Here is a 17,919-nt window from a genome sequence, read left to right as displayed (position 1 = left end):
ATGGAAGAAGAACAAGGGCGAAATAATATCGAAGGGCATATTTATCTAAGAAAGTCCTTACCCCCTACCAGTCTAAATTGCTCTCTAGAGGTTTGAATTTTGCCCCAACAAAAGAGCCCAATTTATTTAACCTATTTGTTGAACTAAATAGATATGTCAGAACTCTGTGCAGAAAGAGGTATTTTGCCATGAAGAAGTTAAGGAAAAGCTCTATAGAGGGAGTCCCGATCACTCTGGATCCAAATGATCAAAGTGGTCTAGAGATTTTGGAGACCCTATGGGAGGAAAATAGAGTGGAGGGCACTGAAGAAGCAAGTGTAAACATCAACCAACACAGCGCTGTGTGAGAAGAAAGAGCTATTTATGCTCGCGGCTTTCGTCTCTGTCCCACTTTTCTATTACATCAAAGGGGAACAAATAGCATAGACGACTGTTGCCCAGGACATTCCGATACCCGCTTCTGGAGAACCACTACGAAATAATTGTTTGGTGCACTAACCGTCTCCTGTGACTAGGATCTAAATCGGAGAGGTGTATGTTTTCTATTTCCATGACTCTTTCAAGGCGTTCTAGGATGCGGTAAGATTTGTTTATCATCGTATTCCGCTAGTTGATTTACGAAGAACATTCATGTTAATCTTTATGGCCACGGAGGATTATACAGGTTTCTGACCAAAATACATGAGGAAACTGTGTATATTGCATATGTATGACCGGTCTCTACAACGGATGCATATTCCCACTTGGAACACTCTTTCTGATTCAGGAGAATAGGAATTGAGTGGTGATTCATTTTTGGACTTTCCACGTTGTGCCACACACACACACACACACACACACACACACACACACACACACACATATATACTTTACTGTTTTTAATATGTTCTGATACATGCATGTACTACATTTTTTTATGTCATTTCTGGCCTCACCAATTTTTTATTGCCGTCTCTCTCTCCAGTGGCACGGTTACCATGAGATACACAGTCCATTTTCTGGATTGGGAAAGTAGAATTTGTATATGGGGATGTATTGTTCTGAATTTTAGATTTTGCCACATATTATGGTATCAATGTGTGACCTCAGAGAAGGATTATACAGTGTGATAATGTTATTTTAATAAATTAAGTTTACAGTTTGTAACTGTTGCCATACTATATTTACCAATTGAGTATCCAATATTCAGTAAGGTCTTCCCAGCGCTAGACGTCCTTTTGTGTATGTTGCAATTATTTAACACCTTTAATTGGATAAACATAATTTTGCATATACTGTACATTATTTATATATTGGCCTTTTTAGATATACAAAAGAGTCACTTATATTTTACGGTGTAGAACAAATCAAAACATTACATTATCAGCCATCATTTAAATCTTCTTTATGTTGCCCCCAGTAGTACATTTAAAGTTACACAATTAATTTAATTTCTGCAGCTCTCTTTTTAAGATTATCTAATTTACTTCCTTCATTTTTTGGAGAATTTTCAGGCATCCTCTTCTACTGTGTCATATTACAAACCCAGCATTTATCAATATATTGTTGTGTATTCTGTTTTTATATATTTGTTGCTTTCCATTTTGGTATTATTGTGTTCTCTTTATGTAGCACGGCTGCTAAATGTCAGCTTTTAATGGTCATTAATAAATCTGTTTATCAATTAACCATAGATCTATTTATTCCCGTTTCCTACACGGAGGACACTATTGATTGTTTCTATAATTACTTGGAATAAACAAGATTACAACAAACTATTCAGGAGCTGTGTCTTGGATCCATTTGCTACTTAAGCTCTCCCTACAGCATTACAAGAAGTCTCCACTAGAGGGCCTTCATGCTAAGGAGCACTGGGGATTGCTACACCTCATTCGTTGTCAATAAAATAAAAATGGGGTCTGAACAAGGCCAATAATAACACAGCTTCCCCCGTCAGTGTATATCCATCTTTTTCGCACCCATATATTTATTCAGTGCATTATTACTTACAATATCATCCACAAGGTCCTTGATGGCAGTGATGCCCAAAACAAGCAACAGAGGGATCAGGGTGGTTGACCAAGAAACAGTGGATATCTCAGGAATTGCCTGTAGTAAAAAATAAAATAAAAATAAAGTCAGATATAATCTATGGCCATAATTATGTATGTCCTATTCCACATGTATGTGGAATAGGACAGTTTATATATTTGTATTCACAGGACACTGCTTTGACTATCATCTTGCATGATGCAGTCATATCAATTTACTAATCGGACAACTGAATAAAATGTAACAGCCTAACAGTCTTCTAGAACGGATCTTATTTGATCAGGTTATATAAACAGCACTGGTGTGCCTGGGTGAGGAGTTATAGGTTCTTGGAACCAGAGGATGCACAGATATTCCATCAAACTATATAAAAAAAAAATGTTTCTATAGTAAAGTTTATAGGCTCAACGAAGGCAGGATTCAGATATGCCATACTGAGTTGTATACACAGTTCTATGTGATATATACATAATGTGCACAGATTAAAAGTGTTATACAGCATTTGATAAAGGGTAAAGGCGCCCATGAAAACTATACGTTTGCTGCAAAGTTCGGTTGCAATCATTTACGTGTACTTCAGTACCCCAACATTGTACTTATGGAGTGCGAGGACAAATCTATGATGATGCCCGGCCACGGAGAGCCCTCAGGACCATTCTGCAGGCACATCTGAATTCCCCTCTATGTATTTGCAATCTCTCACTTAAAAACCCTACACTTGCTCCTGAAAAGGGCTGGGCTTCTTAAGCTCTATCGACAAGTGGACTGCCAAGTAAATGTACATAATTTGTCATCGGATGCATCTTTTATGCTCCAAGATTGGCCACGGCCAATACCATAATAGAGTAGTTATTCTTAGAATAAAGCACTTTGTGTGTGGCTATATATTACCACATCTGGATTTTGTACCAGTACTGTACGAGACGTTATATTGCAAACAGATGCATTCTAAAATGATTGCTATATAGAGGTCAGTAGTTGCTGCTTTATATGCCTTGTGTCTACTAAGAGAATGGTGTAATTAAATTGAAAAATTTAAATTAATTAAAGTAATTAAATTGCATGAATCTCTTGTGTGCTGTTAATGTACCAATTGTATTTAAATGTTCTCCTCTACGGATACAGCAGAGGGATGGTTTTTGCTTTCAGTCTTCTGGTCGCAAACAAGAGATATTGAGGTTTAGAATCCTGTCACCAGGATACAATGGGGTCAGAAAAACTGTACTTTTGTATCGAATCTTAAGTTGTGCTTCTTTGGCTATTTGGAATGGCAGGACAATAGGAATGGCCACAATGTAATCACATAATCAAGTGTTACCAATAATGCTATACTGATCGTTCATTGTGGAATGCTCTATGTATTGAGACTATGTATCATTTCCCGTCCTCTATGATTTATAGGTTATGCTGACACTATAGGAAGAGAGAAGTTCCTTGTACATTATATCCCTTCATCGGTGTCATTATGAATGCAAATAAACACGTCCGGCCAGATAACAGGAGGTAGAGGCCCGATTATTACCTGAAGGATGAGGAGGACCAGGAAGTAGGCGTTGGCGGCCCTTTTAAATTGTTCAAACAGGTTTAGCGGCAGGAAGGTGATGGGGTTATACTTGTAGGTCTTGATGGCATTTCCCTAATGAACAAGCAGGTTTATAGTTAGGTATAAGTTACATGGAAACCTTAGTTCTAAACATCTGTCAAAGCTCCTATTATATTAAGCCAATATAACATCAACCTTTTCCTTACATATACATTTCAATACAGAATTATGGGGTTAAGGCTTCAACCTTTCATTTTCAGAAGGTATTCACATGATCATTAAGTAGGCGGCATTTACTTATTTACATTAAAAGGACTTTTACGCTTCCCATACACTGAGATTTTGGCTGGTTAATCTGGTTTGAATTGAATAAACTACCAAACCATTGTAAACAAATCAAAATGTGATCTGGTTTAATAAGTTTTGGTGAAAAGCGAGGTCAAACAATTACCCGCATTCAGCCCTGTACAGTCTCTCATGGTAAACAAAAGTAATTATAATTTTATTTCAGAACCTGCAAAATAGAACATACTTAAACTCTAGAAAACTAAAGATTTGGTTTGAATAATAATATATTATCCCTTAATGATTTATTGGGCTTGTATCTTTGCACCTTCGAAAGGTTAGGCAAAAATTTTCTGTGTAACTAAGAGGTCTATTTATACAAGGGCGATTGGACTTGTTGTCATATCAACCTATCTAAAGGATTTAGCCAGCAAAGGCTTCCAAATGCTTTGCAAGTGGAAGTCTATTTAACAAGTACCAGAACAAAAGGCATAAAAGAAAAAAAAAAAAAAAAATCCTGAAAATATATTTAAAATTACAAAAATAAAATAGTGACTGACTGGGCAAAGAGGTGGATTAATCATTACTGATACATACCACAATTGCTAGGGGGGGGGGGGGGGGGCACATAATAATACTCCAAAAACATACTAATAGGTTAATTGGCGGCTATCAAAATTGACCCTAGTCTCTCCGTGTGTGTGTGTGTGTGTGTGTGTGTGTGTGTGTGTGTGTGTGTGTGTGTGTGTGTGTGTGTGTGTGTGTGTGTGTGTGTGTGTGTGTGTGTGTGTGTGTTGTATGTTAGGGAATTTAGACTGTAAGCTCCAATGGGACTGATGTGAATGAGTTCTCTGTACAGCGCTGCGGAATTAGTGGCGCTATATAAATAAATGATGATAATGATAATAACAAATCAGCTACCTCTGATATTTTTATTTTAAAAGCAGAATATAAAAAATAAAAAAAAAATAAAAATTGCCTATAGATAAAATGTAATTACAGTTATCATAGCAAAAGCAATCATAATAAATAGACCCTTAATCTTGAACCACTTAAAAACATTTAATATTTAAAAAAAGCTAAACATGATCATTCTAGCAAAATAAAATACACACCGAGTATTTGCTTTTCTTTAAGCAAAGAAGAGACTTTCTCTTGAACTCTGGTTGGTCGTAGAAGTTTCGATCGTTTGCTTTCACCTGCCAGTTACATTCTGAAATTAGAGAAAAAAAAAGAAAAGCAATCCTAAAATCAACTGGTTTTAGTCTAATTCCTTAAGCTGGGTACACACTACATGGTTTTCGTCCAATAATCGGCTAAATCAGCCGCTCGTTCAAAAGTCGGGTCAGTGTGTGTAGTGACACAATGGTTGAAAGTCTGCCCAAATGGATGATTATCGCCTCATTTGGTTGGTCGTACCGTTTAATATTTTTGTTCCAATCTCGTTTCCGCTGTGTAGTGTGTATAAACTTCCGACCGATCCACAACAGGGAGTACGAAATTACAGTCATTGCTCACGACAACATGGCTGTAAAAAGTCGCTAAAGGGACGTCCGCTCTTCCCTTTATGGTCCTAAAACAAGGCTGGTGTGTATGCAGTCCATGGACCGAGCGATCGGACCATTGATCGCATGTAAAATCGCTCTGCATAAAAAGTTGGTGGAAAATTCTGTAGTGTGTACCCAGCTATACACAAGTTAAACTTAAGTACTGCAGCTTTAGGAAACCCGGAGCCGACTACGTGTGTTATCAGGTCGTCCCTGAACATTTTTTGATTTTGATAAAGCCCTTGATATTTAGTATTCATCGATGCCTCATGTTCTGCCTGGCAAGTGTAAGTCTCAGTATCTGTGTCCTGTATGCTGGATGTAAAAGGAAAACTTCACTCAAGTTTTAGATCCCCCTTACCCACCATTGTGCCCTCAATACAGGTTGGCAGTCCGAGCTTAGGAGAAGACCGAGAGGTAATAAAGTGTTATATTACAGGATGAAGGACAGATCCACGAAAGTCATCCCAACAGGAGTGAATGGGAAACTCAAAGGATTAGATAATACTAATAAAATAAATTAACAATACTACAATAATAAAAATACGAACGCCAACAACACTACTAAACATCAACGCCACCAATAACACTAATAAAGTGTACAAATTATAGTTAAAATGTCTTCAGACTGAATAGCAGGTGCTCCCTTCATCTCAGCAGGTGTCAGTGTCAATCAGTCTTAAATCTGATGGGACTAGTATTGGCGTTGGCCTAAAAAGGGCTCAGTTCAGAGTCGGAACTAGCAAGCTGTGGGCCCCAGAGCAGGCAAGCCAGGAGGAGGGAACCAGGGCCCACAGCTCATTAGTTCTCCATTATCTCCTTGGGCACCGGCTACACCAATGGTAGTTCCGCCACTGGCTCACCTAGAGGTTTGCTGAGGGGTTGGCGGCAGCCAGAAGATGAATTCAGTGAACAGAACTGTTAAGGGGCGAGTCTAGAAACAGGATTAATGATTACAGCTTAATGTATCACCCGGCAGGTTTACTAGAGGTCTCTTGGTTAGCAGCTACTCTTTGGGAACTAGAGATGAGGATCTTCACTTGTGCCCCCTCCTATCTCATAACTCTTCCAGGCTTCTTGATCCCCACGAGCCTGCTGCCACCAAAGGCCATGCAGGTTAGTATATATTAGGGATGTGCACCGGCGACTTTTGAGGTCTCGTGTTTTGTGTTTTGGATCCGGATTTTCGTTATTTTTGGGGTTCGGATTTGTCTCGCAAAACACTTGACGAAAGGTCTCGGTTCGGATTTAAGGTTTTGGATTCGGATTTTTTTTGAAAAAAACATAAAAAGTTTAAAAATCAAGTTTTTGGGCTTATTTTCACTCCTAGGCTATTATTAACCTCAATAACATTCAATAACAAGCATTTCCACTAATTTACAGTGTATTCTGAACACCTCACAATATAGTTATTAGTCCAAAATGTTGCAACAAGGTATCTTTCTGGACTGCGTAGAGGAGTGGGTCACCACAATATATATTAAAAACCCTGAACTTTTATGAATCGCACCAATAAATGTACCTGGACTGCGTAGAGGAGTGGGTCACCACAATATATATTAAAAACCCTGAACTTTTATGATTCGCACCAATAAATGTACCTGGACTGCGTAGAGGAGTGGGTCACCACAATATATTAAAAACCCTGAACTTTTATGAATCGCACCAATAAATGTACCTGGACTGCGTAGAGTAGTGGGTCACCACAATATATATTAAAAACCCTGAACTTTTATGAATCGCACCAATAAATGTACCTGGACTGCGTAGAGGAGTGGGTCACCACAATATATATTAAAAACCCTGAACTTTTATGATTCGCACCAATAAATGTACCTGGACTGCGTAGAGGAGTGGGTCACCACAATATCTTAAAAACCCTGAACTTTTATGATTCGCACCAATAAATGTACCTGGACTGCCTAGAGGAGTGGGCACTGGGCACCACAATAAAATATATAAAAAACCTTCAACAGGTCTGCATTACACTACACATACGGCTGCTCCTCCATCCTCTCCATCATATACATGTTGGAGTTTTAGCGTGTGACAACCTCTTGTTTTTGATAATGTCAGTGCATTTTGAATATTTTTCAATTTGCCCCACACCACTGAATGTACTTTATCTATGATACGTATCTATCTTGACTGCGTAGTGTGGTGGCCCCGGTACACAATTTGGTACCGAGGCCACAATATAATAAAAAAATTGGGCATCAACAGTCAACGTTGTTTAATATCTGATACACCTCTATCTGGACTGCATAGTGGAGTGGCCCCGGTACCCAATTTGGTACCGGGGCCACAATACCTCCTCCAAACATGGTACAGACAATTCGTCATTGAGATCCCATCAAGTATGTTAAAGACAGACAGGGTCGAAGTGTTATTGGTTGACTTTGTAAACCCAAAAACTGTCCCTGTTGCACAGTCGTGCAATGAAGACTGACTTTTTCATTTAAAGGCACCATCTTTCAAGTATAGTGTTTGTAAGTCTAAGTCATATTATACTTTTGGTAAAATTGGTTTATTTTGTTCCTCTTTATGGTAACTACTAATAGAATTAAAGTATTAAATAGAAGCGGCAGTTCCTCTTTATGGTAATTAGTAATAGAATTAAAGTATGAAATAGAATTAAAGTATGAAATAGAATTAAAGTATGAAATAGAATTAAAGTATGAAATAGAGTGGTATAGAGTTGTAGTGTGGTATAGATAGAGTGGTCCCCACAATATAATAATAAAACCCTCAACTGGTCTGAATTCCACCAAACAAGTATCTGGACTGCGTAGTGTGGTGGCCCCGGTACACAATTTGGTACCGAGGCCACAATATAATTAAAAAATTTGGCATCAACTGTCACCGTTGTTTAATATCTGATACACCTAAATATGGACTGCACAGTGGAGTGGCCCCGGTAGTAAATTTGGTGCCGGGGCCACAATACCTCCTCCAACTTCCAAGTGTAGTGTTTATAAAGACAGACAGCGTCGAAGTGTTATTAGTTGACTTTCTTAACCCTAAAATTGTCCCTATTGCAAATATTCGTGCAATGGACAGTTACTTTTTTATTGAAAGACTCAAGCTTTCAAGTGTAGTGTTTATAAAATATAAACAACAATACAGTAGTTTTAGAGCACGTCAATACCTCTTGTTTTAAATTATGACACGGCATTTTACTTTTGGTTTAATTTCTTGTATTTTTTTAAATTTGGTTTTACTTTTTGAACATGGCAAACGACTGTTGATTGGTCATATAATGCAAAAAAAAAAGGTCCAAGATGGAATTGTCCTTGGGCCCTCACACCCACCCTTATGTTGTTGAAATAGGACATGCACACTTTAACAAACCAATCATTTCAGCGACAGGGCCTACCAAACAACTTTGGCTGAAATGATTGGTTTGTTTGGGCCCCCACACCAAAAAAGCTATTCATCTCTCCCTGTACAGACTAAACAGGCTCTACTGAGGCAAGATGTCGTCCTCATCCTCAACCTCTGATTCCTCTCCCCCTACAGTGTGTACTTCCTCCTCATCACACATTATCAATTCGTCCCCGCTGGACTCCACAACCACAGGTCCCTCTGTAGTATCTGGAGGGCAGTGCTGTACTTCATTGAGGAATTGATTATTCATTTTTATAAACATCATTTTTTCAACGTTGTGAGGAAGCAACCTCCTTCGCCGCTCACTGACCAGGTTCCCCGCTGCACTAAAAACTCTTTCCGAGTACACACTGGAGGGGGGACAACTCAGGTAAAATAGAGCCAGTTTGTACAGGGGCTTCCAAACTGCCTTTTTTTCCTGCCAGTAACAATATGGACTGTCTGACATGTCTACTTGGATGGTGTCAGCAAAGTAATCATCCACAATTTTTTCTATTGTGACAGCATCCAATGCAGCGAGAGTAGACATGTCTGCAATGGTTGGCAGGTCCTTCAGTCCGGACCAGATGTTATCAGCATCCCCGCCAGTGCCTCTTTTGGGAAAACTGAGCTTTTTCCTTGCAGCCATAGATGTGGAAGAAAATGAGGGTGGAGCTGTTGGCATGTCACGGTCCTCTTCAGAGGACAATCTCCTGACCAGCAGGTCTTTGCACCGCTGTAGACTTGTGTCCGCCGGAAACAGAGACACAACATACGCTTTAAACCGAGGATCGAGCACGGTGGCCAGAATGTATTCCTCTGACTTTAAAAGAGTGACCACCCTCGGATCCTGGCAAAGCGTACGAAGGGCTACATCCACAAGAGCTACATGCTTGGTGTAATCGCAATGGCTTACCAGCTCCTCCCTCACTTTCTCCAGCTGCTTCTGCAACAGCCTGATCAGGGGAATGACCTGACTCAAGCTGGCAGTGTCGGAACTGACTTCTCGTGTGGCAAGTTCAAATGGCTGCAGAACCTTGCACAACACGGAAATCAGTCTCCACTGCGCTTGACTGAGGCGCATCCCCACTCCTTTGCCTATGTCGTAGGTGGCTGTGTAGGCCTGAATGGCCTTTTGCTGCTCCTCCATCCTCTGCAGCATATAGAGGGTGGAGTTCCAGCGCGTCACAACCTCTTGTTTGAGGTGATGGCAGGGCAGGTTCATGCTTTTTTGATGTGCCTCTAGTCTGCGGTAGGCACTGGCTGAATGCCGAAAGTGTCCAGCAATTTTGCGCGCCACCGCAAGCATCTCCTGCACACCCCTGTCACTCTTGAGGTAATGCTGCACCACCAAATTAATGGTGTGGGCAAAACATGGGACGTGCTGGAAATTGCCCATATTTAATGCCCGCACAATGTTACTGGCATTGTCTGACACCACAAATCCCCATGAGAGTCTAAGTGGGGTAAGCCACTGGGAGATAATTTCCCTCATTTTCTCTAATATGTTGGCAGCGTTGTGCCTCTTATTAAAGCCTGTAATACACAATGTTGCCTGCCTTTGCACGAGCCGCCATTTTGTAGTTGCTGCTACTGATGCAGCTGTTGCTGTTGCTGCGGAAGGGGATGCATCTACCCAGTGGGCTGTCACAGTCATATAGTCCTTCGTTTGCCCAGAACCACTTGTCCACATGTCCGTGGTTAAGTGGACAGTGGGTACAACCGCATTTTTTAGAGCACTGAGGACACTTGATCGTACTTCTCTGTACATTTTTGGTATCGCCTGCCTAGTGAAGTGGAATCTCGACGGGATTTGGTACCGGGGACACAATACCTCCATCAACCCTCTAAATCCCACTCCACTGATGGCGGACACCGGGCGCACGTCTAACACCAACATTGCAGTTACAGCCGCAGTTATACGCTTTTCAATAGGGTGACTACTATCGTATTTTGTGGTCATGGCAAACGACTGTTGGACGGTCAATTGTTTTGTGAAAGACTTAGCGGTCTTACGACTTCCCCTCTGGGAAGATGACCGACTAACAGCAGCAACAGCAGCAGTGGCAGTAGTAGGCGTACCGCTGCAGGATTCCTCGGATGAATCCCGTATTGAGGAGGACTCAGTCTGGCTGCTGACTTGGGCTGCAGGACTGAATCTGATGGAGATTGTGGAGGAAGTTGACGAGGAGGGTGTTGCTGGTGTGTATCCAACTGGACCACGGGATTTAGGTGTCCCTGTACCGATGAGGGTCCTAGCCCCAGTTCCTGAACTAACCACTGAACTATGAAGGTTATTCAGGTGACGTATAAGGGAGGATGTTCCTAGGTGGGCAAGATCCTTACACCTGCTTATTTGAGCTTTACATAAGCTACATATGGCCATACATTGGTTGTCTGGATTTGGATAAAAATAACTCCAGACCGAAGAGGTGCATTTTTTGGTCTTCTGACCAGGCATGACGATGGGCTTTTTCATCCCATGGACATCAGCTGTTCCCCCCCCTGGTGCCTCATTTACAATAACCACATCACCATCCTCATCATCAAGTTCCTCCACAGCGCCAGCTACATCATCAATAGCCTCCTCCCGAGCCACCTCTTCCCGTACAGTGATGGGAAGGTCAGGCTTGACAACCACCAACATCCTTGGACACGCCTTGTGGATTTGTGATAATTTCTCTTTAGAAGGCAGAGTTGTTTGCTGTTTTGTTGCTGACAGCATAACTCTCTTCAATTTTTTGTAGGGGGGGGGGAGGAGGAGGAGGAGGGCTAAGATCCGTGGGTGAAGCTGAACCACTAGTCATGAACACGGGCCAGGGCCTAAGCCGTTCCTTGCCACTCCGTGTCGTAAATGGCATATTGGCAACTTTACGTTTCTCCTCAGATGATTTTAAGTTTCTCTTTTTGCTACTTTTTCTTAACTTGGGCTTTTTGGATTTTACATGCCCGGTACTACGAGATTGGGCATCGGGCTTGGAAGACGACGTTGATGGCATTTCATCGTCTATGTCATGACTAGTGGCAGCAGCTTCAGCATTAGGAGGAAGTGGGTCTTGATCTTTCCCTACTTTATCCTCCAAATTTTTGGTCTCCATTATATGTAGCACAAGATACTGCAGAATGTGTGAACTTGGTAATATTGCAGTACCAATGGACTTATACTGCTGTATTGGTTTTGCAAATTTGGTTATAATAATTATTATATATTTTTTTTTTTTTTTTAATTTTTTATTTTTTTTTACTTTTTTTTTATTTTTTAAAAACTTGGGAATAATGGGGAAATAACTATGCCCTTAGAAGCACAGAGCACAGGACACAGCACCACTGGACTGAACAGGACACGGCACAGGACCCAGCAGCACTACGGAACTCAGCAGGACAGAGCACAGGACACAGCACCACTGGACTGATACTGCAGAATGTGTGAACTTGGTAATATTGCAGTACCAATGGGCTTATACTGCAGGATTGGTTGTGCAAATTTTGTGGTAATTAAAAAAAATTAAATTAGTTTTTGGTATTTTTTTAAATAACTTTTTTTTATTTTTTTAAACACAGGGGAATATTGGGGAAATAACTATGCCCTTAGAAGCACAGAGCACAGGACACAGCACCACTGGACTGAACAGGACACAGCACTGGACCCAGCAGCACCACTGACCTCAGAAGGACAGAGCACAGCACACAGCACCACTGGACTGATACTGCAGAGCACAGCACAGCACAGCACAGCACTAAACAGCACAGCACGAGATCTACCAGGACAGAGGACCACCTAACACACCCTCCCTCTACCCTGATCAATGCCCGAGTGAAGATGGCGGCGACTAGCGGGGAATTTATAGGATCAGAGTATCGCGAGATCCGACAACGGGATTATGAGTCAGAGCCTCAGTTTCAGATTTGAATTTGGCGCCAATACCCGGATCTGTCTCGGATCCGACTCGGATCGGCAACGTTCGGGTGGGCTCGGATTTCATAAATCCGAGTGCGCTCATCCCTAGTATATATTAGTGCCAATCAGTGCTGTCACAGTATTGGTGACTGGCAACACACATCCAACTTTCCCAGTAATGACACAAGAGTCAATGAGTCACCACAGAAGCCCGGGACACGCCCAGCAGCTGAAAAACAAAAAAGATTGAATAATTTGTTTTCTTGCTGGTAACCACATATCCCTTATGGAAATACCTACTCAGCAATGTAAACACACTAGCGTGTCTGTGCAGCAGTCTCTGTTAGCCAGTATACAAGGCTAGTGGCACAGTACAACTTCTCTTTACTATCTACTTATTTTCTATGTTCTGAAAGCAACAACTTATTGAAGGCAAAGATTAAAACGGAACGAATGAACGATCATTTTATTAGATTCCAGCAGACAAGTCACTGGTGACCCTTCTTAGCTATGGTATACGCTCTGTATGAGAATATTGCTTTATTATTTCGGCGAGGATTCAGACCAGACATATAGCCAGAAGTCAGAGTTACGTTTCCTTCTACAGCTCAAGAAATACAGAAGTACAAAAAAAATAAAAAAATCCAGTATCCACGCAGGACCCATTGATGTCCATTTCCGTTAAACATTCATTGAGATACAGACAAGGTTTAAAATTAAATGCAAAAATCACCAGGTGACACTTAGGGGAAATATTTAATTACGTTTCCGGTCCGCGGGATCGCGCCGGAATGGGCCACGAAGTTAATCCACGGTACCGCAATAAGGTGGATTTTTGTTCGCATCCCATAGGGTTGCGTACGAAAATCCGCGTTATTGTGGTACCGTATTACCGGCAATACTGGGCACTTTCCGCGGTATCGGGCATTACCGCAGACCAGAATCCTAATTGAATATGCCCCTTAGTGTATAGAGCAGATTTCATGCAATGGACCCACGCAAACATTAAAATCGATTAATACAACAGTGTTAGATTTTAAAGTACAAAGCCCAAAATATTCTTCGAGTTTCTCAACTCTAAATCGAAGATCAAAAGTGTAATAGCGGCTGCTATTGGGTAGGTTTTAACTCTAATATACAGATCTGCCTGCAATTAATTTTCAATAAAATAAAAGCACTACCACGCTAAGCAAGATACAGAGTATCGCTAGCGATACGGAGCTGCGCAATTTTGTGGCTGCCTTATAAATGACCGATGCCAGTGAATTCGTGAAGGAACAGTTCTGCGGCCGGTCAGCGCCAGCGCCTTATTTAAAACGGGAGATAAATACAATCTGCCAGTCTGAAGGTATTTGTGTGAATAATTCAGCACGGACCTGTTGGTTTTGTCCAGCTGTCAGCGCACAGTTTAGAGATAAAGGCTGGCACGTGTAAGCCCGTGTATCTCATAACTAACAAAACAATCAGACACTGTAAATTAACAGACGTCCAATCGCATGGTGAACTTACGATTTGGACACCTTATTTAGTCGACAATTCAGTATACAAGTAAGGAATGGCAATTAAGAAAAGTACTTTATGTACTAGGGATTCACACATTTCTCGACAAAGTAAAAATCTTGTAATTGTATAAAGGAACACCCTCATGATGTTCTATAAGTATCGGGCATTCTAACGTTAAGTCACACAAAGGGGCAGATTCAATTGGCCGCGATGTTCCTCAGAACATAGTGGCCACGCATTTTAACTGTTACTATGGTAAAAACGAAAGCTAATTTTTGCTATGGGACGCAAGCAAAGATGATAGTCACATCTGTAAAAAGCAAAATACGCGCGAGGGGTCTCGCGGCTGTTTCCGAGGCACTTTGCGCAGATTTTTTTTTAATTTTTTTTTAACGATTGAATCCCCCCCCAAAATGTAGCGAAAAGAGTGTTCTCAAAGTTTGCATCCAGCAGAGTGTACTATGGGTTCCATTTATTATTGGAACCAGTGGGGTGGTGATAAATAATGTAGTAACTGCTGCTATTTACCACGCCAGGGCTGCTCTGCGAGTTCCAAAGAAATCCACCCCACGGTGATAATATCCAGCAGCCTCACTCTGGCAGCGAAAGGAGGAAGGGCTATTGTACATGCGTAGCCAAGATCCGGCCAAGCCTTAAAAGGCTTATGTCTGATATCTTGACCTCCTTTACCTTCTTACTCTTATTTAACTATTACCTTAAATAACGACACAAGACATGTGTGGCAAAAATTAAATGATTTATCTAACTATGGTGGAGGAGAATAAAGCAGTCAGTCCGACATCTGCCAGGCAAAACCCAACTGTCCCAGCATAACCATTGGGACTTCATCATCTGGGGAACAACCAACCCCCGGGGTTCAAGTGGGGGGGGATCAACCAATCACACACCGGACGCACATATCTACCTTGACGGGACACCGCGTCCCGATTTTACAGGACCCGCCCATCCTCTGGGCTAGACGGAAAGCAACCACAGGGCAACCCACAGGGGCGGTACCTGAACCGATACTATAGCCGATTCACTCAAAGAGAGGCAGGTTCATCGTGCCCAATACCGTAAATGTGCGCTCAAAAACCACTGGGCAATGTCCGGATCTGCAAGGCTGAATAAAACTCCACCCATCCCACTTATAGCCTCTGTTCCCCTCCCCTATGACACCAGATGGGCGGACATCCCAATAGTTAACTATTAACACTCCAGCGAATAATTCAGTTAAAGATACAGCAAAGCTTTTATTTTCGTTCGTTCCTATCCAGAGCTCAGTTCTTATTCTGGGGCTGTTGGACATAATTGACCAGATTAATTTACACCACTAAAGTTTTTCGACACTTAATAAATTTGTCACAGTCACCGTTCCCATAGGTCTATGGGGACAGTGTTAAGGTCCGGTAACTAAAGTTAACCCTTTGTTAAATAAGGAACAGGGGTGAAAAGGCTTTTACAGCGGCCTTTTTTTTTTTTTTTTTTTTTTTACCGCTTGTTGCATAATGCTTGTGAACACTGCATAGAAAGTCAAAATCCTTTTTTTGGACAGTCCGTCAGCATACCCCAGGACACTTATCCAGGCAAGAGTTGGGGTAAAGTAAGACCAGTCCAAATTCACACGTCTCCAATTTACTCAAAACCAGACGCCCTCTTTCTGATGAAGCCTCACCCTTTCAGGGGTGTGCATGCTGAGAACTCCGCAAAAAACAAAAATCAATACTATTCGTGTTAGGAGCCGCGGCGACCGCGGGCACCGCCTTACTTCAGTCCCCATCTGGCGTCCTGGCCGTCTCCTTGATGACCAGGACATCCCTTCCTGTATTCGGCCAGGGCAACGGACGCTGAATTAACAGCTATCACGCCCCAGCAACACAGGGCAGCCAGACGCGCGCTCTACCACGCCTGTGGGCTAATTTACCTCCTCATTAATTTATTACCACAGCCTGGGGGTGATTACAGGGCAAAGCCTTGATTGGCTGCCATCAGTATTTAAGTCAGGGAGGGCTTAGCCTTTCTGCCGGTTATAGCATAGACTTTCTCTGTTGCGGACCTGCTCCTGCTTTCCTGTGAATACTCTGCCCGTTTACTATTGGACCTCCTGTTGTGACCCTATTGCTTTGTTCTTGGATTCTGCTGTCGTGCTGGTGACCCTGACCCTTTGGCGTGTTATTTGACCATTCTACTTGCTTGTGACCCCTGACCTCGGCTTACTTCTGACCATCCACTCAGCCTCCTCTGACCTGCCGCTGCAGTGTTGTTAACGAACTTGCACTACGCTAGGACTTAAATCCTGGGGGGCATCAGAGTTCCTGTCAGCACATAAAGCTCTACGGGAAAGGCGGCTGCTATAGGTGAAGACCTCAGTCATCGGTTCTGCAAGTTCGTTATCAGACCAGCAGCCCAACAATTAGGAGTAGGACACCAGAATAAAAAGAGCATTTAGCAGCCTTTAAGAACGTGCACATTTCACTGGCTGAAATGTGTTTCTAGTACAATAGTCGTTAGAACGTGTTGAAACCTATTAGGCTTTTCAATTGTTTTTTAATCGAATCAAACCTTTGAGAAATTTTAGCTAAATTTTCAAATTTTTGTATCAATTTGTCGAACTGGTTAGATCCAAGGCCGGTTTGAAGGCTTAATTTTAACATCTGTCCGACAGAGACATTATGATTTGAGATTTCAGCGTTACAGTCCGGTATCACTTGGTGACAGCAGATAAAACAAGCAGTCAAATGCAGGGTCATTGAGGATTACATTACTAACATTGCACAAAGGTGCATGTAAATTTGCAATTTATAGCAATCAATCAGCAATTATCTGTCTAGTGCAATTTAGACAATGTAAGCAAATGTCAATTTGGTTGCTACAGTTTAGTGCAAGTATCTTTGAAAATAACGCTCTCCGATAAGTAGATGACAATTGTCTAGTTAGTGTTATTACAATGATCTGTACAGAAAAGAGATGACTATACAAGTCTTCAGTATAAACATCTAAAAGTTATGTTGACAGTTAACAATAACCTATTTTCTACCACTATATAGACTGAAGACCGTTTGGTAATCCCATAACCAAATCAATATTCCAGTAAGTATAGTGTATAGCATGCTTACGATTTCACAGTATCCTTTTTCTTTCAATTTCTGGGTCTATTGTCAGGATGACACAAGGAGACCCTTGCTCTAGCTGCACACACAGTTCAGCTGCCTAGTCACTGGCCACCTAGCTGGCATTGGCTGTCCTGCCCACAAGAACAGTCCTTATCCTCCACCCAAGCTCTACAAACCCATCACATTCATATGACACACCTGTGTGCTACAAGAGAATATAGACACACACTATATAAATAGCTTCTTATAATTTTTTACATACTCTGAAAACCCAAATGAGGTATGCATTGTTGTTCTGAAAAATATATTTTGATAGAAATATCTTATAAATATGCTTTAAAGGGCAATATGGTTTACCATGGTGTGTATTTACCTTTGGGGACCTGCTCCCGTGTCTGTTCAGCTTCTTTGTTGATTTTGTTTTGTTCCGGTTCAAGAAACTCTGGCGTATCCAGCTCGTCATCCGTTTCATCGTCACTGTACGGAACAACTTCATCGTTTGGCACCTGCGAGTCCTCCTCAAAGGTAGTGTCGTAATCTGGATCCATGATGACAGTAACCTCCTAAAAACAAGAAGGAATCAGTAGCTAGAATCTACGTTGTGCTAAAATTATAATATATATTTTTATTTTT

The 17,919-nt window shown here is 41.6% G+C and overlaps 1 protein-coding gene across 1 annotated transcript in view; it reads right to left on the bottom strand.

The window, feature by feature from the left end:
- LOC142100949 (phospholipid-transporting ATPase IC-like) overlaps positions 1–17,919 on the bottom strand; it is a 76,703-nt gene that overhangs the window by 29,890 nt on the left and 28,894 nt on the right. The window contains exons 2-5 of the mRNA XM_075184881.1: positions 17,660–17,849; positions 4,975–5,072; positions 3,554–3,667; positions 1,990–2,088 (exon numbers count right to left, since the gene is read on the bottom strand). Coding sequence (XP_075040982.1) covers positions 1,990–2,088; positions 3,554–3,667; positions 4,975–5,072; positions 17,660–17,834 — 486 coding nt within the window. The 5' untranslated portion in view covers positions 17,835–17,849. The remainder of the gene's footprint in view (positions 1–1,989; positions 2,089–3,553; positions 3,668–4,974; positions 5,073–17,659; positions 17,850–17,919) is intronic.

This window comes from Mixophyes fleayi, chromosome 1 (genome assembly GCF_038048845.1).
Source record: "Mixophyes fleayi isolate aMixFle1 chromosome 1, aMixFle1.hap1, whole genome shotgun sequence".
In the NCBI taxonomy this organism is placed as follows: domain Eukaryota; kingdom Metazoa; phylum Chordata; class Amphibia; order Anura; family Limnodynastidae; genus Mixophyes; species Mixophyes fleayi.
Note: the sequence above shows the minus strand (reverse complement) of the source record. Positions and strands in the feature narration are given on the sequence as shown.